At 43.1% G+C, this 14,608-nt stretch overlaps 1 protein-coding gene across 1 annotated transcript; it reads right to left on the bottom strand.

The window, feature by feature from the left end:
* Positions 1–681: 681 nt before the first annotated feature.
* On the bottom strand, positions 682–13,163 carry LOC128448842 (DENN domain-containing protein 3). Its single transcript, XM_053431657.1, has 27 exons — positions 13,040–13,163; positions 12,291–12,480; positions 11,977–12,066; positions 11,694–11,809; positions 11,475–11,599; positions 11,172–11,283; positions 10,937–11,056; positions 10,732–10,830; positions 10,436–10,555; positions 9,891–10,006; positions 9,633–9,788; positions 7,812–7,908; positions 7,590–7,693; positions 7,133–7,320; positions 6,788–6,944; positions 6,454–6,649; positions 6,185–6,353; positions 5,025–5,284; positions 4,756–4,926; positions 4,318–4,447; positions 4,086–4,193; positions 2,832–2,971; positions 2,399–2,559; positions 2,175–2,311; positions 1,853–1,971; positions 1,415–1,552; positions 682–1,128 (listed from the first exon to the last, which is right to left on the bottom strand). The coding sequence occupies exons 1-27, from the start codon at positions 13,121–13,123 to the stop codon at positions 910–912; spliced, it is 3,822 nt and encodes a 1,273-aa protein (XP_053287632.1). The 5' UTR covers positions 13,124–13,163; the 3' UTR covers positions 682–909.
* Positions 13,164–14,608: the final 1,445 nt, after the last annotated feature.

Genomic DNA, 14,608 nt, shown 5'->3' with positions numbered 1-14,608 from the left:
ATACTGAAAGTCATTGTTGGCTAATAATTCTCACAGATTCATTGTGTCCAAGCTCTTTGACTGTGGCTGCCTTGTATTTGTACTAATAAAGAATTTGAAGACCAATGATGACTTCAAACAAACAAAAGAAGAAATATTAAAATTTTCTATTGCTTCATGCGTTTTTTGTCAAAATTTGTATCTTTACTCAACTTTAGAGTTCGAATTTCTGCACTTGTGATTCTCTCTGTAAAATGTGTTATCTGGCTTAAGCCTCATGTCGTATTGATAAACGCTCAATTTGCATGTGGAACTACATAGATTCAGTCAACAAAAAGTCAACCTGGGTATCGAGTCAAATATTATTCTTTAAACCAACTTCCAGGTAAAATTGGCAACAAATTACAACACATGCTACTGGTTCATAAAGGACATTATGGAAGGCGGACAGTTGACTGTACTAGTGTTTGAAGCAATCACCTGAATTTTTTTTTTTTTATTGAAGCCCTAAATTTGAAATCAATAAATTTAATCAAACACAATCATTCAGCACGAGTTCATCAGAATAAAATTGACTGAAATTCATCATAAGCCTGAATGTAATAAATAGTAAACAAACAGGAGTCGGATCACACATAGGCTCATTAACAGAATAATATCATGTCATTTGTCAATAAATGTCATTTATTATCAGTGCTTGACAATAAAACATGAATGACATTACACTGTGTCACTTCAATATCTAATATCTGCCATTGACATCTTTCCTCAATGTATTTTTATTTGTGACTTTTCATATATTCACCCTTCACTCTACTCAAGTCAGCCTCCATTGCTCCTTCAAGCTTCTTTGTTTTTCTTCTGTCCTCTCCCATTCTCTGCTCTGGCTTCATATATAACCACCTCTTTCCTTCTCTCTGTCTCTGTTCTCTACTCCACTTTCCAGATGGCGATCTTGCCGTCGCGGCGTGCAGAGCCACTCAGGACGTAGCGATCCTCGGCTGAGCAGAGCGTCTGGATGCTGTCTGAGTGAGCGTGCAGCTCCTTCGTCACAGTGTGGCTCTCGGGGTTCACCACCAACACCTGACTCCTCATCTGACCGTCACACTGACCTCCGACTGGGTCCTGACCACAGCAGCCCACCCAGATCTGAGGCGGGGGGAAGGGTTCGAGGAAAAGTAACGGTGGATAAGTTGTGGTAGCAGAATATCTATTGGGTGATGAGATGAGTGCACAACAAACACACAGTCCCTGATCATAATAAAAGCAAATTAGGGCTCCAACTAATCTGCAGATTATTTCCTCCATCAATGGTTTTGTTGACAAATTTCTGAAAAGCAAAGACATTCAACTCAAAGTATTTTACAAAAATAAAAATAGCAATCTAAGACAATTACAAGTCAACTATGCGACCTGACATGTTGTCACAACTCACCTGGTCTTTGACACGGATCATACAGGTGACCCCTGAACTGCCCGGCAGGGGGATTCTTTTGAATGGATGTCTGTGGTTGTCCATGTGCCAGAGACACAGCTCCCCTGAGTCTGCGCAGCCCGTCCACAGCTGACCTCGCTGGAACAAACACACAACACAGAGAAAACTGTAAAGTCACAAATGTGCTTAGAGTTGGTAGAAACACAACCTTGGTGCATATCAACATCTCTATCAAGCACGCACACTTTATCATTTTTGTAGCTGGATATTCAAAGAGAAAAAAAGTATTTTTATGTGAACTTTTTCTTGTCCCACACGCTTGCAAACTGTTTGTATTCACTGATGAACTGACAGCTGCTGATTGAACGGCAGGTTGGATGACTGACTTGTTAAATATCAGTCGGCTGCTAACGTGCGTGGCACTTTCTATAGAGTCACCTCAGGGACGACAATGAAGCTGCTGAAGCTACTGGGCATGCTCCGTAGGTCGTCAGGAAGCAGCATCCTTCGCTGGGGTGTCCCCGTCTTTTTCAGTTCCACAATGCTGTCGCCACAACCTGCACATACACACACAACAATTCGTTATCCAGATCTTTTTTTACCCTGAAAAGCAGATGTACTGCACATACACAATTGGTTAAGACATTTCCAACAGGAATGAAGGACTCAGAGTTTGCACGAACAAATCATGGTGATAAGATTTATTGGAGCCATAGACTGGATATAAAGATGGACGTAAAAATGGACAGTTTGTACATACAGCACCACAGCGTGCCGTCGTGGATCTGTATGGAGGAGAGACGGTCACAGCTCAGGTGGAACTGTCGCTTCACCTTGAGGCTGACTGAGTCCCACTGCAGGATCGTCCCATCACTGCTGCAGGAGTATGTCTGCTGACTGGGAAGGAGAAGAAACATAACATTTAGAAGAGTGCGTCCGATTGTTTAATGTGTAAGAACTTAATAAAGTTAACAATGTGTCAACCTGTTGTGTTGATCTCTGGTGTCCACCGTGAGGCCGGTCACCTCATGTCTGTGTTCAGTCAGCTGTTTGTTGCAGGACATGCTGCGAGTGTCTATGATGTAGATCACGGAGTCCTGGGAGCCAATCCACACCTGCTCCTGGACCAATCCCAGCATGCAGTTCTACGCAGAAGTTGTGGCAATAGTGTAATTATTAGCATCACGCATATATTTGTAAACACCTAATAAAGTTGTGTAGTCTGTAATATTTAATTAAAACATGTTGAAATGGAAGTGTAAGCCTCACAAGGTTTCTTCCATTTTTCCACATGTGCAGTAATGCTCACCAAGGCTTCTAACCAGACTTAAATTTGTATAACCTTAACGAATTAGAGGAATTCTCATTTAATTTAATGTAACTTTGAGCAATAGGAGTGCAGCGGCTCTGCTCTCACCAGCTGCAGCTCTCCAGCCTGGATGCAGTCCTGCAGCATGGACCAGCTCGTTGCATCAAACACGACCACCTTGCCCCCGCTGAGAGCCACCCACAGCTTCGGGTTCATCTCACGGCCCGAGTCGTTGCAAGTCAACTGACCTGGAGGGAGAGAAAGAGAAGAGAGCAGAGAACCAACAACCCTCACTATATAGGTACTGAATACATAAATGACCCCAGTGGCAATCAATATATAGAATGGAATGTAAATGGTAATTGGACGATATTTTCATATGACTTTTCTGATCTTATTGACCCTAACAGTACAAACTACATTCATTCATATCCTCACATTCGCACATGCTGTGCTTTGGGGTACAATATCTTGCTCAGGGACACTTCTGCTTGAGGACTGGTGAAGCGGGGGGATCAAACCAAAGACTTGTGGTTAGTGGACGATCCGCTCTCCTCCCCAAGCCACAGCCGCCCCAAAGTCCTGATCACTCATTGTTCTCAACTTCATCACTTCACAGGAAGTGTTTATCTGCTGTGCTTAGTTCATTGTACTCAATTATCTTTCCAAGAAGATCACTATCTGGCAGATGATCTTTTCTCTCTGTCACAGTGTAAACAAATGAGACACTGACAGGGCCGCTATTATTCCCCCGGATAAAATACAGCTCAACAAAACTAATCAGGTTATGTGAATAGGTTTCCCTGGAGCATCGTTTACCATAAAAACATTTAAACAAGTGCCTGCACGCAGACACACACACACACACACGGAGACACCCACTCAACACTCACATATAAGCTCCCTCTGTATACATGCGAATCTAGAAACATCAACTCAGAAATCTTTGTCCTTTGTTCGTCTTTCACGTTGTCTGTCTTTGAACTGTGTAAATGCTCATTAGAACATAACACCACGGACAGTGGGTGTCTTGTGACTCGTGTCAGTGCACAACAGACACACAGTAAATGAGGCACATGATGGGACAGCAGCTCAGTTTGTTCACTGGTTACCATTCAATAAAGAAACCGATTATTGTTACATCTTTAATGCTCTCAACTGTAAAGTACAATTATGTCAATGAGAGTCCAACAGGGATGTATGCTGCGTGAAATGAAGGGCTATAGAGATGAGATTTGTTCGTTTTCAATTTGTCATGTATGACTTTTAAGACACACAAGATACCAGGAAAATGGGTCAAGGTCCATATATTACTCTACAGACAAAATTAATATTGATATTTATTAAAGTTGCCCCAAGTACCTGGTGTGTATAGCAGCACATGCACAGTCTGAGGTTCAGCCATGTCCAGCGACGGGGTGATCTTGTGTTTTAGTGTCTCTGAGGTAGTTTCATGCACCATCATGGGCTCTGGGGGCACCAAGGAAAACACAATAGATTAATGGATACAAGAGAGAGAGTGAATGGTGCTTGATCAATTGCAAATTTGAATGAAATTAAAGAAAAAAGCAGCACAACAGGAGTGAGCCCCAACCTTCATGCTTAATCTTGTCAAAGTAAGCCAGCTTAGAGGCAGCCACGATGGACCTTTGGGTCTGCAGACAGCCCATCACAGCGTCCATTAGCAGGGTGTTGGTCAGGGCCTGAGTCATATACTGTGGGTCCTGGAGGGACACACAATGAGCTGAATGGTAGATAAATCCTAGTATATAGTGTACAGGTGTGTAAGCACAATGACAAACATACTCTAAAGTGACTTAAATAGTCAAAGCACAGAATACAAAGCACTTTCCTTATAATGTTATGTACACATATACAAAGAATGGTCAGCAGCCAGTTTTGAATGACTACAAACTGCCACACTGGTCCTCAGTGTGTTTTTTCTTTTGCTAAACCTGTGACATCAAATCATTTTGTTGCTGGACCAAAGGCATAAATTACCGTTTCTTCCCAGTGGAAATCCAGATTTTACCTTGTGTTGATCCGCCATCTTGCGTCCGGCCCACATCTCTTTGACCACGAGGTTCCAGAGCTCAGTCTCCGCCTTCAGGTTGGCCTCGAACACCTCAGGCCTACCAGAGGTCTGGATACGAAGGGAGGGAATACGAAGAAGTGGAAATGGAGCTGAGGCGATCTTCACGTCCTGCGCAGAGATGGGCGAGTTGTTAGAATCGGGGGGTTATGACAGAAAATTTCTGAGAAAACGTGATCCAGAGTAAAGGGATCAAAGACTCTTGGGACCTGTATGTCTCTGAACTTGGTGATTTCCAGGAAGCCAGGTCGTCCCTCGCTAAGCAAGAAAAGGCGTTTCTGCGTCATCGCAATTTTTCCGACGCCGTAAGAGGTCTTGACACAGGACGACAACTTGTAGACGCACTCGCTGTTGTCAAGGTTGTCAATGACCTCAGTGGGCAGGTTGACATCTTGGGCCTCAGCATCCTTCTCCTTCCAGAAGGTGTAAAAGAGTCTGAAGAGTTCAGGCTCCACCTGCTTTGGTTTGCCTATAGGACACAAAGAGACCCGTGAGAGACATGTAAGAGGTATGTAGGGTACATATGCAACAGACAAATAAAGTTTAAACAAGACAAAGAAACTCATGGGAAGAAAAGAACAAACAAATACAAGCAGAAAAATGTACATCAACAGATTAAGTTAGTTCCACTCGCAGACCCAGAATATCCACAACAATCCACAGTGTGTTGCCCCGAGACAACAACTACAAGCTATTCGGTTTTCAGTCATGTTACAGCTCCGTCTGTTTTCTCTTCCATCTAACCAGAGATGATTCCTTTTCACAGCAGATAAATATCTAAACAAATCCGGGGAAAAACCCCGTTGAGAAGAGGAGAAAAAAAAACATAGCATTTCAGCAGCGTGAAAAGACGTCATGTGTGTCAGTGGAGAACCGCACCGTGAACTCACAACTCATTTCACGACACTGCCTCTTTTATTCTCTCACGATTTATGTTGTTCTAAACTTTTGTCCTTTGAAATGTGTAATATGACATTTTCCACGAAAGACCAATAAAGGGCCTAATGTTGTAACTAAACTAAAATATATTAGATACACAAAACAAAAGTTTATAGTGTTGGTCAAACATTTGGTTTCAGAGCCAAATTAAATTGTTAAAACTAACTTATTACTGTGAAATAATCACTGTGCAGCCAATTCTGTGTTCACCATGTTAGTGCCCAGCTGATCTTATTAAACAAGTTTAAAATAAAAAAAGTCTAAAATTGAATGAATATCTGTAACTTAAATCAGCAGCACAGCATTTATAACACCTTATGACTCAAACTGCTGGTTATAAAATACAGCAGGTTAAGCACAATTCATTAAAACGTCAGGAATTAAAAGTTCTATCTAACCCACACGTCTCGACCTTTCTTCCCTCACTTACCCTCCGTGAGAGCATCAAATAAACGGTGTATGGTCGCCACATCGTTAACAATCCCACATTCTTGAACACAACGCACAAACTCGTCCTGATGCAGGGGTTCTCGGGGAAGCTTGAACTTCTTCACGTGGTCATCGGGCTCCACCGGCGGCTTCTCGTTCTCCGTCTTCACCTGATGGATGAAGAAATATGATCCCCAGCATCACCACTACTTACTTTTGCACCACACACAGTCTATCAGCGGCTGTTACGATGCCGGTGAGCCGACTGACCTTGAGGATGAGTCTCTTGAGCTCATGTCGTCGGTCGGCTTGCTGTCTCTCGTCCCTGTGCAGCGAGTCCACGAGCCACGTGACCATCTGCGTGGGGAAGATGGCGGTGTCCGTCTTGTAGAGGTTCTGGAAATCACTCAGAGCATCCAGCCGCCGCAAACACAAGGTGTTGATGAAACCACGCAGGTAGTAGAATCTACGGAGGACAGATTAGACTTGAGTATTGGGGAGTCAGCACCTGCATTAACGACAATGTCTGGTACTAAAACACCTGAATGACAGGGTTGTTCCTGAAAACAATGAGGAGAAGAGGAGCATTAAAGGAGCGAAGTACCTGGCCAGCAGAGCAGAGTTTTCGTTTTGGAAGAAGATGGCCTTGGTAAGGTGCTGGATGAGCTCACTGTAATAACTCTGGACTGAGTGGAAGGACAGAGACGCAGGGAAGTCCGGGAGTTTAAAGACCTTTACAGGCTTCGGAGGGGTCTTTAGAACTGGGGGACGAAACGAGAGAGAGGGGGAGAGAAAGAGGTGGAGAGGAAGAGGAAGAGAGGATAAGAAAGGAAGAAAAAGAGAAGAGAATAATTGTAAATCTTTTCCTGCCACCTCTTCATCATGATAGCGTCCGCCTCTTTATATAAATAACATAAATGAACGTGTGTGTATTCCTCTGCAGTTTCACCAAAGTCAGAGAGGTTGATCCTCGGCAGCAGATTGTTTCTTTGGAAGCTGAGAGTTTGATCGTATCCCAGGTTAGGAAGGCTCATTCCCAGTCTTTTATTCAGCCTGCTCTCCATGGTGGAGCTCTTCCTCCGAGCCTGAATCTCCTGCAGGGTGGATCTGCGGGCCACTTCCACCATAGACTTCCTTCTAGAGGACACATGAGAGAAACAGTGCATTGCACAAGAACTGCTCCAGCACCAAAATGGAGAGGAAGGCAGGATGTCAAAAATAAAGAACTAACACTAAATAGTTAATAAACCAAATAAAAAACGAACGCTTATAATACTGTTTCAGAAATCTACTGGCTGAGGCTGTAGGTTGGATTGAGCTCCTTTAAGAAGAGTCCCTAATAAATACACACAAACTTGTCCGGTGTTGAACTGTATGAAAATGACTGGAGAAGTGTGATACTTTACTTCTGCATCTCAGTACGCGTGCTGAGCTCCATGCGAGCGTAATTATCCATTTTCCTGTTGAGACGATCCTTGAGAAAGAAGTGGAAGATGTGAGTCTCCAGCACCTGCAACACAGTGATGTTAGTCTGAGAGTGAACTGCTCCAGCGTCACGTCTCCACCAAGAGATATCAGCCACACTATGTCATCAATTCAGCCAGAATAATAGAAAAACACCGCTTTACCTTTGTGTAAAACAGTTGATCGGCCGGCTCTCTTGTTTTCAGGAACTCTTCACTGTTGAACACTCGATGTTCATAGTTAAGATGGCAGCTAACATCCCTGTAGGAAACGTACAGTGCCTTGCATAAGTATTCACCCCCTTTGGACTTTTCTACATTTTGTCATGGTATAACCACAGATTAAAATTTATTTCATCGTGAGTTTATGTAATGGACCAACACAAAATAGTGCATAATTTGGAAGTGGGGGGAAATATTACATGGATTTCACAATTATTTACAAATAAAAATCTGAAAAGTGTTGAGTGCATATGTATTCACCCCCTTTACTGTGAAACCCCTAACAAAGATCTGGTGCAACCAATTGCATTCACAAGTCACATTTGCAAGTCACATAATTAGTAAATAGGGTCCACCTGTCTGCAATTTAATCTCAGTATAAATACACCTGTTCTGTGACGGACTCAGAGTTTGTTGGAGATCATTACTGAACAAACAGCATCATGAAGACCAAGGAGCTCACCAAACAGGTCAGGGATAAAGTTGTGGAGAAATATGAAGCAGGGTTAGGTTATAAAAAAATATCCAGAGCTTTGAACATCTCTCTGAGCACCATAAAATCCATCATAAGAAAATGGAAAGAATATGGCCCAACCGCAAACCTACCAAGAGGAGGCCGTCCACCCAAACTGAAGAGTCGGACAAGGAGAAAATGAATCAGAGAAGCAACCAGGAGGCCCATGGTTACTCTGGAGGAGTTGCAGAGATCCACAGCTGAGGTGGGAGAATCTGTCCACAGGACAACTATTAGTCGTCTACTCCACAAATCTGGCCTTTATGGAAGAGTGGCAAGAAGAAAGCCATTGTTGAAAGGGATCCATAAAAAATCCTGTTTGGAGTTTGCCAGAAGCCATGTGGGAGACACAGCAAACATGTGGAAGAAGGTGCTCTGGTCAGATGAGACCAAAATTGAACTTTTTGGCCTCAATGCAAAACGCTATGTGTGGCGAAAACCCAACACTGCCCATCACCCTGAGCACACCATCCCAACAGTGAAACATGGTGGTGGTAGCATCATGCTGTGGGGATGCTTCTCTTCAGCAGGTACAGGGAAACTGGTCAGAATAGAGGGAAAGATGGATGGAGCCAAATACAGGGAAATCCTTGAAGAAAATCTGATGCAGTCTGCAAAGGACTTGAGACTGAGGCGGAGGTTCATCTTCCAGCAGGACAATGACCCTAAACATACAGCCAGAGCTACAAAGGAATGGTTTGGATTAAAGAATGTTAATGTCTTAAAATGGCCCAGTCAAAGCCCAGACCTCAATCCAATAGAGAATCTAAGGCAAGACTTGAAGATTGCGGTTCACAGACTGTCTCCATCCAATCTGACTGAGCTTCATCTTTTTTGCCAAGAAGAATGGACAAACCTTTCCATCTCTAGATGTGCAAAGCTGGTAGAGACATACCCCAAAAGACTTGCAGCTGTAATTGCAGCGAAAGGGGGTTCTACCAAGTATTGACACAGGGGGGTGAATACTTATGCACCCAACAGATGTCAACTTTTTTGTTCTCATTATTGTTTGTGTCACAATAAAATTTATTTTGCACCTCCAAAGTACTATGCATGTTTTGTTGATCAAACGGGAAAAAGTTTATTTAAGTCTATTTGAATTCCAGTTAGTAACAGTACATAATGGGAAAAAGTCCAAGGGGGGTGAATACTTATGCAAGGCACTGTACATGTTGTATGTTAACACCGTGTGTGTGATTTGAGGAGAACTACCCCATTGGACCTTAGGACCCAAACAATACATGCAGAACCTAAATATGTTGACGATGAGCTCCAGCGTGATCCTCTGGATGTCGTGGTTGAGGTGGTGTTGCCACGCTCGTCTCTGCGCCCGCTGCTCGTTGATGTCGCTGCAGGTTGCGTGGCGACACTGATGCAAGTCGAAATTCATCTGCAGAGACTGACACCTGCAAAACAAACTCAGACGGGTCACACCCATACTGGCTCTGTCTCAGGCCCATGCACCTGCTCGTGTTCCTATGGTCTGTTAGTTGGAGAATAACGAGTACCTCTGTGTGAAGTAGTCTGCAGCAGCTGGAGGAATTTGTGGAAGGTCAAGAGTATCAGAACAGGAAGTGGAAACGCTTCCGCCATCAATGTTGATCAAGATCAGATCATCTGTTTCCTGGATAAAAGAGATCGAGATTAAAATGAATCTCTTTCTCTGTTTAGTCCACTGAGCTGTAAAAACAAAACAAAAAAACACGTAGTGGCTATTATGACACGCCCCCTAACGAAGCCAGGCAAGCTAGATTGGACGACGAGATTGCCTATACACGCTGGAAGCAGTTGACCAATCACAACTAAGCTTTATAAGTTGGGAGGGGTCTTAAAGAGACAGGAGCTCGGACCAAGTGTTTCCGACAGAGGCTGAACAGAGGAGCTGCAGCAATGGACACAAAGAGGAAAGTGATGTGTTTTCCAAACATTAGAGCTTATAAAATATTAAATTCATAACCCAGATTAAAACTATGAACCTGAATATAAGCATAACATGTGTCCTTTAAGACTAAAACGGCAGTAAATCCATAGGCATCTGATGTGCTGTACTTACAGAAGCGACCTCTTCGAAATGGCTGAGATGGCAGCCCATGAGGAAGGCGGTGGGAGCCATTAGGAAGTCCAGCATGCCTCTGGCCAGGACGGGAACATAAGGCTGCTGCCATGACAGAGGCTGACAGAAAGAGTAGGGAGGCATGGGCGAACAAAGATATGTGTCAAAAGATTTCAAGGCTTGACTACAACTTAAAATTGTCCTTGGATCATTATAATATTTATTGTGCTGTCCTGCAATTCATTTTAACACAACTTTGCCCTTTGCAGATGTGCAGACATAGATTGGGAACTGACCTGCAGAAAAACCAACAAACTCTCTGCAAACAGTGTGAGTCTGGCCCAGTCAGCAGAGAACAACACCACCCTCTGCTCCTGCAGGAGACAAGACAGCACCTGCGGACACAGGCACAGCGAGGTGGACAAACAGAGAGAGACACAAGGGTCAAAGTGAGACTTCTCCTGCTTCACTTACAGATACAAACAGAGGTGTGTGAACTACCTGCAGTATTTGCTGCGGTCTCAAGCAAAGGAAAGGCAGGTGGAGGTCTAGATCTACAGCTGGGTGGTCTTTGTCATCTCTGGACGGTAAGACAATCGTCAGAGGACGCAAAGTAAACATCTGGAAAAACAGACACAGTTGCAGCTTGTCTTATACCCAGTGACTGACCTCATCGCACTCAAAGGAGACGGAGGAAAATGAACACACACACACACACAAGAGTGCACACACACACCAAATGCAGTTGTCCAGGAGGTGGGATTGGCACGAGTGAAAGTTTGGCTGCAAAATCCTTCACTCTGTCCTCCATGTCTGATAGACGACAAGTTCTCAGCTGGATTAACAGACTGATGAAGAAAAAGAAAGAGATTGAGAAAGAGAGAGAGAGAGAAACAGAGAGAGAGAGAGCAATTAATTTAATATTTTTTTAGATTAAATAACAAGACAAATTGTTCTGTACAGTTAATGTGAACATAAAGAACATTGAGCCATGAATTTTTTATTTATGACCAGTTAGGTTGAGAACACGGTGTCTCACCATGACAGACAGTCCCTGAGGGCAGTGAAGTAAGGATACTTGGATATGACGCAGAAACTGAAGGCAGTGAAAAGTTTAGAAAACTTAGAGGACCCGGCTTCATTGTGGAAGCATGAGATCCCTTCCTGTAAAAACAGAAACAATCCAACAGTGACTGGAATTCATTTAAAGTGAGTTTTATCTAACTCATATTCAAGTATTACATGTTGTTGTGTTTACCAGTATTGGTTGGTAGCACTGCATCACTACTCCATGGGTCTTGTTGCCAAAGATGTCGGTGAAAACCAGGAAGTGAAACTGTTCATCTCTCTGTTCATTGGTTACTTGGAGCCCACCTGGTAGAAAGAAATGAAATATGTTATCAAATCTGCATGATGCACTTGAATGGCTGAACAGGATGCCCACACAAATCCCAATCTCTGAATTATGATGATACAATGATGATGCAATACTATAAGGGCTGTCGGAGGAATATTGTAACATAGATTTGAAAACCAGATACCAGGGAAGCAGAGCTGAGGTAAAGCCATGAGGTCGATGTCTGTAGGAACGCTCACATCTTCACTGCCTCCTCTCGCTTCAGCAGCTCCACCTGCAAATACATGAGCATCTAAAACTGAAAGATACCATCACAGACAACAATACTGGTAACACAATTTGTCAAGGGGATTAGAAAGTCTGATACAACTATGTGAGGGATGAATCAGAAACCTGGACAACATGTTTGTGCATCCACAGTCATTTCTAATTAAAAACAACTCTTATTTATGTATTGATATGTGAGCAGCGGATGGCCCACACAAGCTGGTATCAAACCTTGGCTCGGTGCTGAGGCTCCTGAAGGTTGATGTTCCCTCTTTTTCCTGAGAAAGGAGCGTCGCCTCTTTCCATGTGAACCCACCAGGTCACTCTCATTTTGTGGTCTGCCGACAAAGGGAGGCGACAGGACATGCAGTACCACCGGCTCCAGCAGGAGGTGCTCAGGAGCCCCGTTATTGTTATAAGTCTAAGCAGGAGATAGGAGGATAAGGTTTGCAGTATCGCCTATTCTTATTATAATACTGTTTCTGTTTAATACATGATATAATAATGTAAACTAACACATTAAATCCTACATATATTCATGTGGTTAATTTAATGACAGAAAGAAGGAAGGAAGGATTTCAGTTTTACAACTTAGATGTAACAAGCACAGATCATGGCATCATTAGAATCAGGGTTACTTTTATTTATTTATTTTGTTGATTGGACAACAGACTGTAAACATCCTGAAGATGCATGTGCTTGAACAATCCCGGGCAAGTCTCAGCTCTCAATTATGATGTTTCAACTCGTTTTTATATGATCACATAAGTAATTAAAACCAACCTTACTATAAAATGAGCAATTTACAAACAGGATTTATAACTTTACTTCAGCTAGCCACCAGGTGGCGCTCAAGACACTTCGGCTTCACTTCTGGGGAGTCCATCTTAAGTTTGATTCTGGACCAATGAGCACTGTGATAATCTTGAGATAACGGTTTCTCTTAATCTTTCTTTGTGGCAAAGTTTAAAGTTAAATACCTGGTAGACCTCCCTGAGTTTGTCATTAGATGCTCCAACCACCACGCAGGCTTCCAGCAGAGCAGGAGCCAGATGATCCGCCATCACTGAAACCTGGACCAGGACCCGGCCGGGTCAGGGAAACTGGACCAAGGGCCGATGCAGACCTAATGAGGGTAACAAACATGGAGGAACCAGACAGCGACCCAGATGATAAGATACAGATGACCGAGAAAAAATATATATTTCACAGTTGTTCTGTTTTCTTTAAGGAGGAAAGATGTTTCATTTAACTCGGTGACAAAGTGGTTGTTCCATCAAAAACAACACAGATCCGGTCAGACAGTTGTTTGTTTCCCACCAAAGATCTATTTCAAGATGCATGGAGTAGAAACAGCCTTTTACAAAAACAGCTACACAATCTATATATTTGTTTCTATGTTTTGTTAGGAAGTCATAAAGTTGTAACTGTATTTCCGTATAAAAAACACTTCAGAACACGTGCATTTGAATGTACTTTGTAGTGTGAAGTCTTAATGTATATACTGTATCCAATGCACCGTGCTATCTGTTACTGCTGCATGAGTCCCTCTCTGGAACAAAACAAAGGAAGTCTTGCGTCATAAAGAAAAGGATTGATTCTATTTCAAACCCATTTCTCTACCCCGCTCCTCTTCAGGGGGGGGGGGTACTTTTTTAATCACATTTCCCTGTCGCTCCAGACGGTCAAGTGTCATCTTGGAAAATGAGACTCATGAGTGCACACACACACACGCACGCACACGCACACACACACAAACACACACACACACACACACACACACACACACACACACACACACACACACACACACACACACGCACACGCACACGCACACGCACACACACACACACACACACACTAGAACAGCCTTTTCATGAACAGAGCTGTAGCCGCTTGCGAGAGGAATCACTTCAATTGTACTTGGTTTTATTTTTTTCTTCCCTTAAATTGATTTTCTAATAAGCACAGCAACAATGGGTCTTTGTTCGCTCATTTGAAATGAAATGAAAACCAACCCTCGACAGCAGGAATGGGCAGCATAACTTTACTAATATCCCATTAAATTAGCACGTCACATGACCGGCCACTGTCCCTCCATTATTAGTCCGAGGATGTGACACGATTAGCATCATATACAGCACAATCATATGATCCTTGGAAGAACAGAAACACAGGCGAGTTCCACGACAACACATTCTTCTCACATCTCCTGATCATGCAACAGCACGACAAGTGACAAGAACACACAACTATCTTGTTTTCTTCAGATCTGAGATGGTTGAGTTTGCACTGAGATCGGAATCAAGGTGATTAGTGCAAGAACAAAGTCACCAATTTACGAGAACAACACTCAGGCATTCTCTGAGATTATAAAAATCTGACATTTGCCAGAAGTTAAGGGCAGATTAATAGTTTCTAGGGAAAAACAACATCTAGTGTTTGTCTTTGTCAGATGGCCGAGCCTGATTGAATTAGAACCCTCTGCAAATAGATTCAGCAATAAGGAAATACTCGTGGCTTCAGCCCAGAACCGGTGAGTGTCTGAA

This window comes from Pleuronectes platessa, chromosome 10 (genome assembly GCF_947347685.1).
Source record: "Pleuronectes platessa chromosome 10, fPlePla1.1, whole genome shotgun sequence".
Taxonomy (NCBI): domain Eukaryota; kingdom Metazoa; phylum Chordata; class Actinopteri; order Pleuronectiformes; family Pleuronectidae; genus Pleuronectes; species Pleuronectes platessa.
The sequence above is the reverse complement of the archived record's forward strand: the minus strand, read 5'-3'. Positions and strand labels throughout refer to the sequence as shown.

What these genes read in the sequence shown, in the direction of transcription:
- LOC128448842 (XM_053431657.1), bottom strand. Translation starts at nt 13,123, where the DNA reads ATGGCGGATCATCTGGCTCCTGCTCTGCTGGAAGCCTGCGTGGTGGTT. An exon ending in CTCATCGTCAACATATTTAG is followed by an intron (nt 7,909 to 9,632) that starts GTTCTGCATGTA and finishes CGTTTCCTACAG; the next exon opens with GGATGTTAGCTGCCATCTTA. An exon ending in ACGCGTACTGAGATGCAGAA is followed by an intron (nt 7,321 to 7,589) that starts GTAAAGTATCAC and finishes TGTGTCCTCTAG; the next exon opens with AAGGAAGTCTATGGTGGAAG.